Raw genomic sequence first — 18,200 nt, 5'->3', positions numbered from 1 at the left:
TAACCAAGATGTACTGCAGACTAACCAAGATGTACTGCAGGCCAACCAAGATGTACTGCAGACTAACCAAGATGTACTGCAGGCCAACCAAGATGTACTGCAGGCCAACCAAGATGTACTACAGAGCAACCAAGATGTACTGCAGGCCAACCAAGATGTACTGCAGGCCAACCAAGATGTACTGCAGGCCAACCAAGATGTACTGCAGGCTAACCAAGATGTACTGCAGGCCAACCAAGATGTACTGCAGAGCAACCAAGATGTACTGCAGGCCAACCAAGATGTACTGCAGGCCAACCAAGATGTACTGCAGGCTAACCAAGATGTACTGCAGGCCAACCAAGATGTACTGCAGGCCAACCAAGATGTACTGCAGGCCAACCAAGATGTACTGCAGGCTAACCAAGATGTACTGCAGACTAACCAAGATGTACTGCAGGCTAACAAAGATGTACTGCAGGCCAACCAATATTTATTGCATAACAACATGATCCTATAGTAGGTCATCGTTAACAGAAATAAAAGGTACAAGAAGAAAGTATACTCACCACGCCCCACTGGCTCAGACATTCGCATCTTGTCCTGCTGCTGCCTTCCCATTGGTTGTGAGCAACCCAGCGACCGGTAGTCCTCAGCTGTGATTGGTGCAGTCTGGTGGACTGCATCTCCTGCACTCTCCTATTGGGTGGAAGTGATGGAGTTTTCAATTCAATTAGTCATAAGTATCTATTTAATTTTTTAACAAGACAAATGTTTTTTAGTTTTTTTAGGGGGAGTTTCAATTATGAAGCGAGTAATTGGCTAATGAGACCATAAGGGAATACCAAACAAGGTTCACGGAGAAGGGACACCCTTAGAGTTTAATTTAACTCAGGCCAAAGAACCGGATACTAATTGCACTTAAACAATTTGTTAATTCAAGTAATTAAAGTCGTAGAGGGTAAAAACGAAACATTTTTCATCCAATTATATGCATTATTTCCTAAGAGAGCTTTTGATTCAACTTTTAGAATTGTGTCTCTCTTACATTCAAGACGTCCAAACTGACTTTCTCGAAATGGCGGCTCCTCAGCTCCTGCATTCGGAAGTGGTTTTCCTGGTATTTCTCCTCAGCAAGTCTCCTGTAGTGTTACATTATATTATAAACTGGCTGGTTCAAGCCCTGAATGCTGATTGTCTGACAGCTGTGGTATATCAGATTGTATACCACAGGTATGACAAAACATTTATTTTTACTGCTCTAATTCCGTTGGTAACCAGTTTATAATAGCAATAAGGCACCTCGGGGGTTTGTGGTATATGGCCAATATACCACGGCTAAGGGCTGTATCCAGGCACTCCGCGTTGCGTCCCGCTTAAGAACAGCCCTTAGCCGTGGTATATTGGCCATATATACCATATACCACGTGCCTTATATCTTAATATACAGGTAACTGCCAAAATAATGGAAACACTTGAGATCATGAGTGATACAAAGTATAATGAAAGCAGGTGCTTCCAAACAGGTGTGGTTCCTGAGTTAAACATCCTTAGGGTCATGTATAAAAAATCTACCATGGCTATTCCCCCATAGGATGACAATGCCCCCATCCATAGGACACAAGTGGTCACTAAATGATTTGATGAGCATGAAAATGATGTAAGCCATATGCCATGGCCGTCTCAGTCACCAGATCTCAACCCAATTGAACACTTATGGGAGATTCTGGAGCGGAGCCTGAAACAGCGTTTTCCACCACCATAAAAACACCAAATGATGGAATTTCTGGTGGAGGAATGGTGTCGCATCCCTCCAATTGAGTTCCAGACACTTGTAGAGTCTATGCCAAGATGCGTTGAAGCGGTTCTGGCTCGTGGTGCCCAACGCCCTATTAAGACACTATGTTGGGGTTTCCTTTATCTTGGCAGTTACCTGTAGATGAATGATGCAACCCAGTATAAAAGTGAGATGGCAGTGGGTTATGTTGATCATTAAGACTAGGAGGTCATATCACTGTAGTTATCAACCAGAAACAACAGAATGTGAGGGAAAGAGGGAGAGAGAGGAGGAAGGACATAGATAGAGAGAAAGAGAAAATGAGAGAGAAAGAAACAAAACAGGTAGATAGAGACCCACAGAGAGAGAGAGAGAGAGAGAGAGAGAGAGGCACACAAAGAGAGAGAGACAGAAAGAGAGAGAGACAGAGTGAGAGAGCATGAGAGCGAGAGAGAGAGAGAGAGAGAGAGAGAGAGAGAGAGAGAGAGAGAGAGAGAGAGAGAGAGAGAGAGAGAGAGAGAGAGAGAGAGAGAGAGAGAGAGAGAGAGAGAGAGAGAGAGAGAGAGAGAGAGAGAGAGAGAGAGAGAGAGAGAGAGAGAGAGAGAGAGAGAGAGAGAGAGAGAGAAAGTGAGAGCCAGAAGAGGGAGAGAGAGGGAAGGGAGAGAGGAGAGGAGGAGAGAGAGAAGGTCATGGCTTGTATACTATCAGCGTCCTGCTAAAAGTTGGAACTCCATAGAGCACATCAATAGCCCTGTTGCCTGGCCTGTTGTCCTTCCCATCCAACACCCCTCTGTCGCTCTCAGTACCGTTCCCCGTAGACAGGTCTCCAACACAGTTCAGCCCAAGGAAACTAGGGCAGGGGAGAATGCATTTACACAAATCTCTCTTCATCTTCAAAGGGAACCCAGCCATGCATCGGCCCCAGAAGAATCCCAACGGGACCTCACAGGCTCTATACTGGTCATGGACCGAATAACTGTGGTGTGTGTGTGTGTGTGCGTGTGTGTGTGTGTGTGTGTGTGTGTGTGTGTGTGCGCGTGCGTGCGTGCGTGCGTGTGTGTGTGTGTGTGTGTGTGCGCGTGTCCTACCTAAGCCTCCTGGCCTTGTCGTCAGCAGCCTGCAGCTTCCTCAGCCTCATTCTCTCCCTGGGGGTCATTCTGTCTAGCTCGGACTTCTCCCTCAGTGTCTGAAGGTGCACCTTTCTCTGCCTGTTCAAAGGGCAAAGGTCAAAGGGCAACGGTCAGAGGTTGGGAGGGCTGGAATGTTGGCGAGTAAGATAGGTCAGAGGTCAGATACTCCTACACACAATTACCTCTGCACTGTTAAAAACAATTGCTGCCTTAATGGGATTTTGAATTTACCATGGCAAAAAGAGATACTGTGCACTGTAAACACCTCAGTGTGGTGGATTTGATTGAAGTCTAGCGTTTACCTTTTTTAGGTCACTTCCTATGTGAATGTAAATACTTCTTTCAACATGTAATGTATGTAACAAGGTCATTTAGAGTGAGATGGGCAGTAATCAGACATAAACAATATACATATGAAAGAGACGATCTAATCAAGAGGAATATCAATTGGAGACCCTGATTCAGATATGTCTCCCACTGTCCTCTAACCATAACTTAAACCCTAACCTTAAACCTAACCGAAAGCCTAACCCTCAACCTAGCTTCATGTCCACATCCCAGTTCAACCCTAGCCTCATATTACCTCGATTTACCTCGACTAACCTGTACCCCTGCACATTGACTCGGTACCGGTACCCCCTGTATATAGCCTCGTTATTGTTATTTTATTGTGTTACTTTGTTCTTCTTCTTTAGTTAAAAAAATGCATTGTTGCTTGTAAGTAAGCATTTGATTTGATTTTAACCCTAACCCCAGCTTCATGTCCGCATATCAGCTCAACCCTAACCCGGGGCTCTCGAGTGGCGCAACGGTCTAAGGCACTGAATCTCAGTGCTAGAGGCATCACTACAGACCCTGGTTTGATTCCAGGCTGTATCACAACCGGCCGTGATTGGGAGTCCCATAGCGCGGCGCACAATTGGACCAGCGTCGTCCGGGTGAGGGTTTGGCCAGGGTAGGCCGTCATTGTAAATAAGAATTTGTTCTGAACTGACTTGCCTAGTTAAATAAAGGTTAAATAAAAAAATAAAAACAACCCAAGCTTCATGTCCACATCCTGGTTCAACCCTAACCTTAGACCTAACCCTAAACCTAGCTCCATGTCCACATCCTTGTTCATCCCTAACCTTAGACCTAACCCTAAATCTATCTCCATGTCCACATCCTGGTTCAACCCTAACCTTAGACCCAACCCTAAACCTAGCTCCATGTCCACATCCTGGTTCAACCCTAACCTTAGACCCAACCCTAAACCTAGCTTCATGTCCACATCCTGGTTCAACCCTAACCTTAGACCCAACCCTAAACCTAGCTTCATGTCCACATCCTGGTTCAACCCTAACCTTGGACCCAACCCTAAACCTAGCTCCATGTCCACATCCTGGTTCAACCCTAACCTTAGACCCAACCCTAAACCTAGCTTCATGTCCACATCCTGGTTCAACCCTAACCTTAGACCCAACCCTTACCCTAGCTTCATGTCCACATCCTGGTTCAACCCTAACCCTCAACCACAATCCTAACCCTAGCTTCATGTCCACATCCCAGTTCAACCATAACCCTGGCTTCAACTCTAACTCTAACTATAAGGTGTGTAGAATTCCATTCGACAAGTCATCATGGTAAGTATGTAAAAAGTGGAATAACACGATCATATCACTGACCAGTTAATAAGCCTAACATCAGATCAGAGAATCATATCATGCATAATCCCAAGTTAATCACAATTTCTCACAACCATATCGCATTGTCCACATGCTACCAAGGCACCTTGGCAAGTCATTACAGATGCAGTCTGCCAGGCAACAAATGACATGATCGTGTCAATCCTAAAGAGATGGGTGTGGCTATTGCTAAGACCTAGACCTAATCTGGTCTTTCTCTGCAGCATTTTACACCTGGCTACTCTGACATATTGGCCAGCTAAGCTAATGATGACAGGCACCTTCCCTGATTGGTGCCAGTTTCAATCAGTAACGGTCTGGTTTGTTTAAGAGACACTAACTGTGCTTCCATGTCTGAGTGAGTGAGAAAATGTGAGTGTGAGGAAGTGAGAGAGAGAGAGGGAGATTGAGAGAGAGAGAGGAGAGAGGACAGAGAGAGAGAGAGAGAGAGAGAGAGAGAGAGAGAGAGAGAGAGAGAGAGAGAGAGAGAGAGAGAGAGAGAGAGAGAGAGAGAGAGAGAGAGAGAGAGAGAGAGAGAGAGAGAGAGAGAGAGAGAGACAGAGAGAGAGACAGACAGAGAGAGGACAGACAGACAGAGAGTGAGAGAGAGAGAGAGAGAGAGAGAGAGAGAGAGAGAGAGAGAGAGAGAGAGAGAGAGAGAGAGAGAGAGAGAGAGAGAGAGAGAGAGAGAGAGAGAGAGAGAGAGAGAGAGAGAGAGAGAGAGAGAGAGAGAGAGAGAGAGAGAGAGAGAGAGAGAGAGAGAGAGAGAGATGACAGACAGAGAGTGAGAGAGGGGGTTATGGAGAGGGACAGAGTATGGCAATATTAGTGTGTGTTTGGGTAAATGCTTAAAAATCCCTCTGTCCTGATGTAGCCACATTGCGCTAAGCTAAGGAGCCAGTGTTCATTCTTCATGTCTGAGGATGATACTGGTGTGTAACTGCAGCCACGTAGGTCTAAACTGAGGAGCCAGTGTTCATTCTTCATGTCTGAGGATGATACTGGTGTGTAACTGCAGCCACGTAGCTCTAAACTGAGGATCCAGTGTTCATTCTTCTTGTCTGAGGATGATAGTGGTTTTAGTTCTCCCTCTTCCTTCTTAATAACCCAAACCACAGACAAACCATACAGAATATAGAGCATGTCCTTACACCGCTTTCAATATCTGTGCTGCGTCTCTTTCTCCCGCCGATGTCTTGTCTCTCAGTGTCAGACTACAGAACTTGTGTTTTAAGATCTGTAGAGAGTGAGTGAGACAGAGGTTAACATTATCAATATTATTGCTTTATTACTAACAGACTAGTATATCCCTGTCTTCACCATCGTTGATATGTTTACCTCTCTCTCTCTCTCTCTCTCTCTCTCTCTCTCTCTCTCTCTCTCTCTCTCTCTCTCTCTCTCTCTCTCTCTCTCTCTCTCTCTCTCTCTCTCTCTCTCTCTCTCTCTCTCTCTCTCTCTCTCTCTCTCTCTCTCTCTCTCTCTCTCTCTCTCTCTCTCTCTCTCTCGGCGGAGGGCCGGAGGGAGGGAGCGAGGGAGGGAGGAGAGATGGAGGAGGAGAGATGGAGGAGGAGGGAAGAGAGATGGAGGAGGAGGAGGAAGAGGAGGAGAGAGGAGAGATGGAGGAAGAGGAGGAGAGAGGAGAGATGGAGGAGAGATGGAGGAGGAGGGGGAGAGACAGATGAGGAGAGATGGAGGAGGGAGAGATGGAGGAGGAGGAGAAGGAAGAGGAGGAGGGAGGAGATATGGAGGAGGAGAGATGGAGGGAGAGATGGAGGAGGAGGGGGGAGAGATGGAGGAGGAGAGATGGAAGAGGGAGAGATGGAGGAGATATGGAGGAGGGAGAGATGGAGGGAGAGATGGAGGAAGAGAGATGGAGGAGATATGGAGGAGGGAGAGATGGAGGAGGGAGATATGGAGGAGCAGGAGGGAGAGATGGAGGAGGAGAGATGGAGGAGGGAGAGATGGAGGAGATATGGAGGAGGGAGAGATGGAGGGAGAGATGGAGGAGGAGAGATGGAGGAGATATGGAGGAGGGAGAGATGGAGGAGCTGGAGGGAGAGATGGAGAAGATATGGAGGAGGAGGAGATAAAACAAGAGACATCAAAGAACCACTGTGTTTTATGTCAACACAGAACAGCCAGGCAACACCAATTACCATGTTTACTGAGGAAGAGACACAACAGTGTCAGGCTAGCATACAGACATAAAAGGGGATAGCCACATCATATACTTATACATATACTTTACATGTGCATTCAGCCTTAGGTGCTAGAGAGAAATGCAATACATAAAATGCAGTGCTGACAGAAAGAAAGCTCAACAGAATAGATCATGTACAGTCAGGTTACCATACTGCACAAGGCAGAAACTAAACACACACCACCAGATGTGTATCCATGTAATGTGGACATTTACATACGGTGCCTTCGGAAAGTATTCAGACCACTTGACTTTTTACACATTTTGTTACGTTACAGCCTTATTCTAAAATGGATTTTTAAAAAACAACTTCAGCAATCTACACACAATACTCCATAATGGAAAAAAACTAAAACAGCTTATTTACATAAGTATTCAGACCCTTTGCTATGAGAATTGAAATTGAGCTCAGGTGCATCCTGTATCCATTGATCATCCTTGAGATGTTTCTATAACTTGATTGGAGTCCGCATTGGTGAAATTCAATTGATCGGACATGATTTGGAAAGGCATAAACCTGTCTATATAAGGTTCCACAGTTGACAGTGTATGTCAGAGCAAAAACCAAGCCATGAGGTCGAAGGAATTGTCCATAGAGCTCCAAGACAGGATTGTGTCGAGGCACAGATCTGGGGAAGAGTACCAAAAAAATCTCTGCAGCATTGAAGGTCCCCAAGAACAATCGGGGAAGAAGGGCCTTGGTCAGGGAGGTGACCAAGAACCCAATGGTCACTCTGACAGAGCTCTAGAGTTCCTCTGTGGAGATGGGAGAACCTTCCAGAAGTACAACCATTTCTGCAGCACTCCACCAATCATGCCTTTATGGTAGAGTGGCCAAACGAAAGCCACACCTCAGTAAAAGGCACATGACAGCCGCTTAGAGTTTGACAAAAGGCACCTAAAGACTCTCAGACCATGAACACCAAGTATCACGTCTGGAGGAAACCTGGCACCATCCCTACGGTGAAGCATGATGGTGGCAGCATCATGCAGTGGGGATGTTTTTCAGCGGCAAGGACTGGGAGACTAGTCAAGATCGAGGCAGAGATGAAATGTGAAAAATACAGAGAGATCCTTGATGAAAACCTGTTCCAGAGCACTCAGGACCTCAGACTGGGGAGAAAGTTCACCTCCCAACAGGACAACGACCCTAAGCACACAGCCAAGACAACACAGGAATGGGTTCAGGACTTGTCTCTGAATGTCCTTGAGTGGCCCAGCCAGAGCCCGGACTTGAACCCGATCAAACATCTCTGGAGAGACCTGAAAATAGCTGTGCAGCGACACTCCCCATCCAACCTGACAGAGCTTGAGAGGATCTGCAGAGAAGAATAAGATAAACTCCCCAAATATAGGTGTGCCAAGCTTGTAATGTCATACCCAAGACGACTTGAGGCTGTAATCACTGCCAAAGGTGCTTCAACAAAGTACTGAGTAAAAGGTCTGAATACTTATGTAAGTGTGATATTTCAGTTTTAGATTTTTTATACATTTGCAAAAATGTCTAAAAACCTATTTTTGCTTTGTCATTATGGGGTATTGTGTGTAGATTGATGAGGGGGGGAAATAAATAATGTAATCAATTTTATAATAAGGCTGTAACGTAACAAAATGTGGAAAAAGTCAAGGAGTCTGAATACTTTCCGAAGGCACTGTACATGCTTGTCAGACACAGTACATTATTTGACATCTCACTTGAGCTTAGCTGGCTTTACGTTTCAGTGAGCTTCATATTCCTGTGTGTGTGTGTGTGTGTGTGTGTGTGTGTGTGTGTGTGTGTGTGTGTGTGTGTGTGTGTGTGTGTGTGTGTGTGTGTGTGTGTGTGTGTGTGTCTGTGTGTGTGTGTGTCTGTGTGTCTGTGTGTCTGTGTGTGTGTGTGTGTGTGTGTGTGTGTGTGAATTGTCAATAAGAATGTGGACGACAGATGAAATACTGACTTTCTAACCTGTCATGGTAGAAAAGGTTATGAACACAGAAAATGTGCTGTGGAAAAAAGTGAACTATGACAGGAAGTCAATTTAGCATTGAGTAAATCCAACCAGCCAGTAGGTTTGATTAGTCTGTGATTCTGGTACCATAGCACCGCCCATTTGACCTTTGGAGCCACCCCAATCAATCAACCAATCAATCAGCCTTAGGAAGTATTTATATTACTGTGATATATGTTATGTTTCCAGGATAGGTCTAACCTGCATACTGTCCTCAATGAATTTAGTCTTCAGAGCTTCTGCAGCAGAGAGCCTGGATGACGGGGTTTTCTCCAGCATCCTAAAAGAGAGATAGCACATGGTTCTGGATAAGTTAAGGGTTAGGGTTTGAAGCTAAGTTAAGGGTTAGGGTTTGTAGCTAAGTTAAGCGTTAGGGTTTGAAGCTAAGTTAAGGGTTAGGGTTTGAAGCTAAGTTAAGCGTTAGGGTTTGAAGCTAAGTTAAGCGTTAGGGTTTGAAGCTAAGTTAAGGGTTAGGGTTTGTAGCTAAGTTAAGGGTTAGGGTTTGTAGCTAAGTTAAGCGTTAGGGTTTGAAGCTAAGTTAAGGGTTAGGGTTTGTAGCTAAGTTAAGCGTTAGGGTTTGAAGCTAAGTTAAGGGTTAGGGTTTGAAGCTAAGTTAAGCGTTAGGGTTTGAAGCTAAGTTAAGGGTTAGGGTTTGAAGCTAAGTTAAGCGTTAGGGTTTGAAGCTAAGTTAAGGGTTAGGGTTTGAAGCTAAGTTAAGGGTTAGGGTTTGTAGCTAAGTTAAGCGTTAGGGTTTGAAGCTAAGTTAAGGGTTAGGGTTTGAAGCTAAGTTAAGGGTTAGGGTTTGAAGCTAAGTTAAGCGTTAGGGTTTGAAGCTAAGTTAAGGGTTAGGGTTTGAAGCTAAGTTAAGGGTTAGGGTTTGAAGCTAAGTTAAGCGTTAGGGTTTGAAGCTAAGTTAAGGGTTAGGGTTTGAAGCTAAGTTAAGCGTTAGGGTTTGTAGCTAAGTTAAGGGTTAGGGTTTGAAGCTAAGTTAAGGGTTAGGGTTTGAAGCTAAGTTAAGGGTTAGGGTTTGTAGCTAAGTTAAGCGTTAGGGTTTGAAGCTAAGTTCAGAGTTAGGGTTTGTAGCTAAGTTAAGGGTTAGGGTTTGTAGCTAAGTTAAGCGTTAGGGTTTGAAGCTAAGTTAAGGGTTAGGGTTTGCAGCTAAGTTAAGGGTTAGGGTTTGAAGCTAAGTTAAGGGTTAGGGTTTGAAGCTAAGTTAAGGGTTAGGGTTTGTAGCTAAGTTAAGGGTTAGGGTTTGTAGCTAAGTTAAGGGTTAGGGTTTGTAGCTAAGTTAAGGGTTAGGGTTTGTAGCTAAGTTAAGGGTTAGGGTTTGTAGCTAAGTTAAGGGTTAGGGTTTGCAGCTAAGTTAAGGGTTAGGGTTTGTAGCTAAGTTAAGGGTTAGGGTTTGCAGCTAAGTTAAGGGTTAGGGTTTGTAGCTAAGTTAAGGGTTAGGGTTTGAAGCTAAGTTAAGGGTTAGGGTTTGAAGCTAAGTTAAGGGTTAGGGTTTGTAGCTAAGTTAAGGGTTAGGGTTTGAAGCTAAGTTAAGCGTTAGGGTTTGTAGCTAAGTTAAGGGTTAGGGTTTGTAGCTAAGTTAAGCGTTAGGGTTTGAAGCTAAGTTAAGCGTTAGGGTTTGTAGCTAAGTTAAGCGTTAGGGTTTGAAGCTAAGTTAAGCGTTAGGGTTTGTAGCTAAGTTAAGCGTCAGGGTTTGTAGCTAAGTTAAGCGTTAGGGTTTGAAGCTAAGTTAAGCGTTAGGGTTTGAAGGAGGGTAAGAGACTCTTTATCCTGTATTATCCTTTTGTACACTTTGAAGCACAATGTGAGAGGGTTGATCTCTGACCTATGTGTTACTGAGTTGACCCTTACATTCTCCAGCTAATGCCTTCTCACCTCTGCATGAGTGTGTTGAGCTCCAGAGAGTAACTCGCTGTCAGTCTGGGGGTTTCTCCCTCCACTATCTTCATCACAACTGACAAGAAGTTGTGTCCTTCAAAGGCGTGTGACAGGCAACACATCTCATACAGGATACAGCCTAGAGCCCTGAAACACACACACACACACAATCAGCCAACACACACACACACACAATCAGCCAACACACACACACACACACACACACACACACACACACACACACACACACACACACACACACACACACACACACACACACACACACACACACACACACACACACACAACCAGCCAACACAGTTTGCAATGGTAGTGATATCCTCAACACCTCTGGGTACACCTGCATTGGTTAAGGATACAACTGCACCAGGATCCTCTGGTCCTGACCTGAAGTCCAGTCGTACGGAACAGTCGGTGCCAGTTGAGATAACCTTTGAGGTCCCCATCCATCTGAGCAGTGATAAGGTCACCTACTGTATCAAAACTGTCATTCCATTCCATATTCATTACTGCACTTGGAAGGGGTGTGCAACCTGACACTCTAATCTACTGTGTAATTGAATCGATAAATCAATGTCGTCTCATATTTCCAATATGACTAATACCACACATGGACTCTAAACAGATCAGTAAGAAGTGAGAACATGAACACATCTGGTAATGGAACTGTACACATCTTATATTGAGGGGGAATAAAGCTCCCTTCTCCTGCAGGTTGTTTGGCAAGGAAAGTGGCCATGAATAAACAGATTAGATGGGAGAATAATAAATGCCCGCCAGACATATGTGAATGAATATACTAGCTCCCGTTATTACTCTTGATGGAATAGAGAGATAACCAAACGATGACAGGAAGCAGATGGAAGTTAGAGAGTTAAAGGTATTATTTGTCAATCATCCACCTCTTTGTCTTTAATATCACTCTCTCTTAATCTCTTGTTTTATTGCATCCTGCCACACAGTACACCAGAACAACAATGCAAGTAATACAAATGGACAGAGTGATTCTACAATGAATATGAATGTATCCAGATAGTATAATGGAGGATAAACAAACAATATCATCTACATTTCCCTGGAAGCCTCCATCTTATTTTCCATATCAAATGTTCCATTGTTTTTATATCAAGTAATAATTGTATTATTTGATGTAAAATAAGAAGAAGGGATTGGGAAGAGGAGTGGACTACCATGTATTACAGGGATTTCAAACATCAATCACCAGTCAATGTCTCATTGTGACCTAACAGAGTTGTGACTCTACTTGTTGCTCTAATCCTCGTACTCTTTCTAAACCTTAAAGTCCATCTGCCACTTCCTGTCTTTACTTATTACCTACAGTGAGCCCTCTCCTCCTGTGAGATCAGCTAAACGGGCCGTGCGTGGTACAGTAGAGCGGTGAGGCGTGAGGTGACCACTTCCTGTCTTTACTTATTACCTACAGTGAGCCCTCTCCTCCTGTGAGATCAGCTAAACGGCCGTGCATGGTACAGTAGAGCGGTGAGGCGTGAGGTGACCACTTCCTGTCTTTACTTATTACCTACAGTGAGCCCTCTCCTCCTGTGAGATCAGCTAAACGGGCCGTGCGTGGTACAGTAGAGCGGTGAGGCGTGAGGTGACCACTTCCTGTCTTTACTTATTACCTACAGTGAGCCCTCTCCCCCTGTGAGATCAGCTAAACGGGCCGTGCGTGGTACAGTAGAGCGGTGAGGCGTGAGGTGACCACTTCCTGTCTTTACTTATTACCTACAGTGAGCCCTCTCCTCCTGTGAGACCAGCTAAACGGGCCGTGCATGGTACAGTAGAGCGGTGAGGCGTGAGGTGACCACTTCCTGTCTTTACTTATTACCTACAGTGAGCCCTCTCCTCCTGTGAGATCAGCTAAACGGGCCGTGCGTGGTACAGTAGAGCGGTGAGGCGTGAGGTGACCACTTCCTGTCTTTACTTATTACCTACAGTGAGCCCTCTCCTCCTGTGAGATCAGCTAAATGGGCCGTGCGTGGTACAGTAGAGCGGTGAGGCGTGAGGTGACCACTTCCTGTCTTTACTTATTACCTACAGTGAGCCCTCTCCTCCTGTGAGATCAGCTAAACGGGCCGTGCGTGGTACAGTAGAGCGGTGAGGCGTGAGGTGACCACTTCCTGTCTTTACATATTACCTACAGTGAGCCCTCTCCTCCTGTGAGATCAGCTAAACGGGCCGTGCGTGGTACAGTAGAGCGGTGAGGCGTGAGGTGACCACTTCCTGTCTTTACTTATTACCTACAGTGAGCCCTCTCCTCCTGTGAGATCAGCTAAACGGGCCGTGCGTGGTACAGTAGAGCGGTGAGGCGTGAGGTGACCACTTCCTGTCTTTACTTATTACCTACAGTGAGCCCTCTCCTCCTGTGAGATCAGCTAAACGGCCATGCATGGTACAGTAGAGCGGTCGAGGCGTGAGGTGACCACTTCCTCTCTCATTAGTGCGGTCTATGGGAAGAGACGCTGAGCCTTGCGGAGTGAGGAGTGGAAGGCATCAGACTACCCAGAGGGCTGTGTATCAGTGTCTGAGATCACCACCATCTCCTCAATTGGCTTCTTGTTCTCTTCCTCTCTGTCCGTCTCTCTTCCTCTCTGTCGGATAAAATAAGCCAATTTTCCACTCCCACTCTGGGATTAGTGGTAATTTCCTCTTGAAAACAGATGAATAGGGAAAGAAGGGAGGAAGGAAGGCCAGGGGTGGAACGAAGCTGCTGGCAGCTGGGAGGGATAGTGCAGAGTTGCCAGTGCTTTTGTCTCCATTCAGTACTATGTTCTACCGGCTGTACTTATTTTTCTCCAAGAAATCAGATTCTTCTTCATGAATAACTTCTCAAAAAGACTATTATTTGAAACCATGGAGCACTGGTGCTGAAGGAAGCCATGTACAGTTACCACTGGTGCTGAAGGAAGCCATGTACAGTTACCACTGGTGCTGAAGGAAGCCATGTACAGTTACCACTGGTGCTGAAGGAAGTCATGTACAGTTACCACTGGTGCTGAAGGAAGCCATGTACAGTTACCACTGGTGCTGAAGGAAGCCATGTACAGTTACCACTGGTGCTGAAGGAAGCCATGTACAGTTACCACTGGTGCTGAAGGAAGTCATGTACAGTTACCACTGGTGCTGAAGGAAGCCATGTACAGTTACCACTGGTGCTGAAGGAAGCCATGTACAGTTACCACTGGTGCTGAAGGAAGCCATGTACAGTTACCACTGGTGCTGAAGGAAGCCATGTACAGTTACCACTGGTGCTGAAGGAAGTCATGTACAGTTACCACTGGTGCTGAAGGAAGCCATGTACAGTTACCACTGGTGCTGAAGGAAGTCATGTACAGTTACCACTGGTGCTGAAGGAAGCCATGTACAGTTACCACTGTTGCATTCTTTTCAAAGCACTTTGAGTTCAGTAGATGCTTGCACTTCAGACTGCAGTGAGAAATGAGGGATCTATAGTCGCTCTTGGTATTAAAGGTGTTCTTTATGCTCTCCTGCTGATCAGACCAACGGCCGTATCGACTCCATTCATCATTATACATGAATCCATTTCTACCCCTCTTCTACACTTCATTACTCATCACATATTCCAGTCCATATCCAAAGTGCCTCTTAGCCATGCTCCTTCTGGACTGCTTTGAAGTGAGTAGCAAGTTCTCAGGAAATGCCAGCCAAATCTCACAATGAGAGTCTGCCTTGATACGTGACAGCATTACACAGCATTCTGAACTCAGCACTGTAGCCTTAGCAGGAAGCAGAGAGACGGAGGAGGAAACTGGATGTCAACAACTCTCTTGAGGTTCGGAGGGGAATGAGAATCAAAAAAGAACTCATCTTCAAAATGCAGAGCTCTAAACAGGTGTTTGTTTCATCAAAAGTTTTAAACATGACAAACATTCACATAATAAAACTTGTGGTGGCTGCCACAACACAAAACAAGCGTTACAAGTGTTAAGAAAGTTAGTACACACATAAACAAACAGTGCAGCATCAAGATAAATGTCCATGTCCACTCACCGTTCAACCTATCTAACCTTACCTTTCTTTACATTTCAACTTTAACCTAACTTTGACCTTTCTGTCTTTGAGCCTCAGTGTGCTGCTCCACCTTCCTACCAGATATCAGACTTGGAGTCGTAACCGTGGTGGTTCAGGACTTCAGGGCTCATGTAGTAAGGCGTGCCCGTGAAGGTGGTGGCCAGGTCACATGACCCCATCAGCAGACAGGACACCCCGAAATCACCTGAACGGAGGAAGAACAACACTTATAATAATAATAATCATATATTATATTTGTAGAGTGCAATTTGCATAAGGTAGGAAACAAAACAAAGAACAATAAACAGCAACAATACATTACCTAATAATGATAAATCTAGACTTTAAGCAGATTAATTGATCAAGCATTATGTGGTGATTATTTCCAAACTGGAACCTGTTCCTATTTTCTGTGCCCTCATTGATCCCATCTGAAAGGACCAGGGGGGTGGGTGTGAACACTATGCAGAAGGACAATAAAAAGGCTGAAAGAAGTGTCCTTCATATTGCTTTCACCTATCCAGTCCTCTTTCGAGTGACAAGGATGAGTCATCATAGGAAGAGGAAAGAAAGACAGTATTCTGTTTAGAATTGAACTATTAGCACATTAAAGTAGACAGTTTTCTGTTTGGAATTGAACCATTAGCACATTAAAGTAGACAGTTATCTGTTTAGAATTGAACTATTAGCACATTAAAGTAGACAGTTTTCTGTTTGGAATTGAACCATTAGCACATTAAAGTAGACAGTTTTCTGTTTGGAATTGAACCATTAGCACATTAAAGTAGACAGTTTTCTGTTTGGAATTGAACCATTAGCACATTAAAGTAGACAGTTTTCTGTTTGGAATTGAACCATTAGCACATTAAAGTAGACAGTTTTCTGTTTGGAATTGAACCATTAGCATATTAAAGTGCATGCCCTTATTATTATGCCCTTATTATGTTCTTGTCAAGTGTCAATGTGCAGCGGGTAGGAAGGAGTCAGGCGCAGGACACAGAACTGAGTAAATAACGTACTTTACTCGAATAAACAACTAAATAAATTCCACGCAGGGAAAATACTCCAGCTCACAGATAATAGCGAACACTTCACAATGGACAAACACGCACAAAACCAGTTTAATAGCAAAACCCACGGCATAAAAATAACAAGTATATTGGGTACAAAACCTGTCGCGCACCAAACAGCACGTGCACAAGCACTTACAATAAACAATCCCACACAAAGACATGGGGGGAACAGAGGGTTAAATACACAACAAATGATTGAGGGAATTGAAACCAGGTGTGAGGAAAAACAAGACAAAACACATGGAAAATGAAAAGTGGATCGATGATGGCTAGAAGACTGGCAACGCCGACCGCCGAGCGCGGCCCAAACAAGGAGAGTACCCGAATTCGGCGGAAGTCGTGACAATTCATCCATTACCTTTGTAGATAATTGTATGCCGCAGACATATGGAGAGAGCCTTAGAATTTAACAGGAGTGACACAGCCTCCCTGCATTTTTAAGGACTAGCAAAGATTTCAAACAAACAAAAAAACTCCCCATGGGCCCCTGCTGCATTGAAACTCACCGATTTTAACTATGTTCCTTTTCAGGAAGATATTTTTGGCCTTCAGATCTCTGTGGAGGATACGCCTGGGACGGAGGAGGCAGGACAAACAGACATCAGCAGACAGGCAGACAGGCAGGAGTTCAATAAAGAAATAAACCTTGCACAATGCAATCGTGATACTTTGAAGTCCAAAATATATCCTTGTTTAGATCCCTGTGGTTCTTAGACCTCCCCTTTATGTACTCTTAATTTTTGACAAATGGAGTCTTGGACTTTAAAAGTATAAATACAGTATGAACCTGTTATGGATGTAGTGGAGTCCAAGCAGCAGCTGGATCAGCCAATCAGTGACCTGGGTCTCAGGCAAGCTCTGCCCTGCTTCTCTCACTTCCTCCAGATGACAGTCCAAGTCCCTGTCCTAGAGCATAGAGTATTATAGCAACAGACTCAGATATTCATACAGATACCCACATCACAATAAATGTATGCAAGCGTACACAGGCGCGTACACAGGCGCATGCACGCACACACCCACCAACACACTATTGTGGATACACATTGTAGAAAACCTTTTACAAAATACCCATTCCGATACGTCCATAAGTTCATTCATTTCCATTCTGGGGGTAATGTGCATCAACTCTAACTGTAAGAGCTAAGTGCATCAACACTACGAGAGCTCTGAATCCTCGTCTCTATTTTACACTCCAGACAGAAAGGTCCTCTGTCAGCTGCCATTGTGACCATTTAACTGTGTGTGAGGATAAGCTGGAATGAGATCTGAGCTAGCTTCATTCTCTCTAATGGGACTTCCAGAGAGAACCCTGACAGTGTGTGTGTGTGTGTGTGTGTGTGTGTGTGTGTGTGTGTGTGTGTGTGTGTGTGTGTGTGTGTGTGTGTGTGTGTGTGTGTGTGTGTGTGTGTGTGTGTGTGTGTGTGTGTGTGTGTGTGTGTGTGTGTGTGTGTGTGTGTGTGTGTGTGTGTGTGTGTGTGTGTGTGTGTGTGTGTGTGTACATGCCTACGAGCATGCCGGCATGCATCTGAGCTTCTGTGTAGTGGGGAAAAGTCTATTATGTGTGTATATGGGGGGTGATGGAACAACATAAGCTGCATCTGTGTCAGGTAGGGCTGTCCCCGGCTAAAAATGCTTTAAGCGAACTATTTAATTAAATCATTAAGACACAGAAATGACTAGAGGGAGTCCGACCGCAATTGATTTGATTATGCCTCCTGGATCAGACTTGCTGCGCTGTGTTAAAAAAAGCACCCGTTGTCTCTCTCTCCTCCCTGCTGCAGTGACCACCACAGAACATCAACAGTGTGTATTGTGCTGTCCGTGTTGCTGCAACATAACTATAGCCATTTCTGACTCAAAGGTATGTTACCGAAATTCCTAATTTGTTCAGGAAAAACATTCCCTATTCCCTCAACCCTTGCTCTCTTTACGTGACACATGTATGCATCGCATGCACGTGACTAATAGGGCTTGACCTATAGCATATCATAATCACATCAATAAATTGGTTATAACAAACTCTGAACACCGTAACGCATGACAGCAAAATGGATGCACAGGATGTGACAAACAAACTCGATACGGGAGAATGTTTACTGGTGGCTCAGGAGGTAAAAGGGGAGTTCAGATGTGAGGAATAAATTTGACAAGTTGTGGAAAATCCTGCAGATAAAGAAAAAGAAGGTAAGGAGCAAGCGCTGCACGCATATTATGTGTGTTAAACAGGTGCTGTTAGATTACAATACAACATTTCTTACCATTTGGAACAATGTAAACAACATAAAATAAATTACAAGCGTAATCACCCGGCACAGCCAGAAGAGGACTGGCCACCCCTCATAGCCTGGTTCCTCTCTAGGTTTCTTCCTAGGTTTTGGCCTTTCTAGGGAGTTTTTCCTAGCCACCGTGCTTCTACACCTGCATT

The 18,200-nt window shown here is 44.7% G+C and overlaps 1 protein-coding gene across 1 annotated transcript in view; it reads right to left on the bottom strand.

Moving 5' to 3' along the window:
• nek11 (NIMA-related kinase 11) overlaps window positions 1–18,200 on the bottom strand; it is a 77,118-nt gene that overhangs the window by 33,426 nt on the left and 25,492 nt on the right. Inside the window, exons 4-12 of the mRNA XM_071396301.1 lie at window positions 16,560–16,678; window positions 16,279–16,343; window positions 14,778–14,904; window positions 10,623–10,772; window positions 8,940–9,018; window positions 5,702–5,787; window positions 2,845–2,964; window positions 1,028–1,121; window positions 549–678 (exon numbers count right to left, since the gene is read on the bottom strand). Coding sequence (XP_071252402.1) covers window positions 549–678; window positions 1,028–1,121; window positions 2,845–2,964; window positions 5,702–5,787; window positions 8,940–9,018; window positions 10,623–10,772; window positions 14,778–14,904; window positions 16,279–16,343; window positions 16,560–16,678 — 970 coding nt within the window. The remainder of the gene's footprint in view (window positions 1–548; window positions 679–1,027; window positions 1,122–2,844; window positions 2,965–5,701; window positions 5,788–8,939; window positions 9,019–10,622; window positions 10,773–14,777; window positions 14,905–16,278; window positions 16,344–16,559; window positions 16,679–18,200) is intronic.

Source organism: Salvelinus alpinus, chromosome 4 (genome assembly GCF_045679555.1).
Source record: "Salvelinus alpinus chromosome 4, SLU_Salpinus.1, whole genome shotgun sequence".
Lineage (NCBI taxonomy): Eukaryota > Metazoa > Chordata > Actinopteri > Salmoniformes > Salmonidae > Salvelinus > Salvelinus alpinus.
The sequence above is the reverse complement of the archived record's forward strand: the minus strand, read 5'-3'. Positions and strand labels throughout refer to the sequence as shown.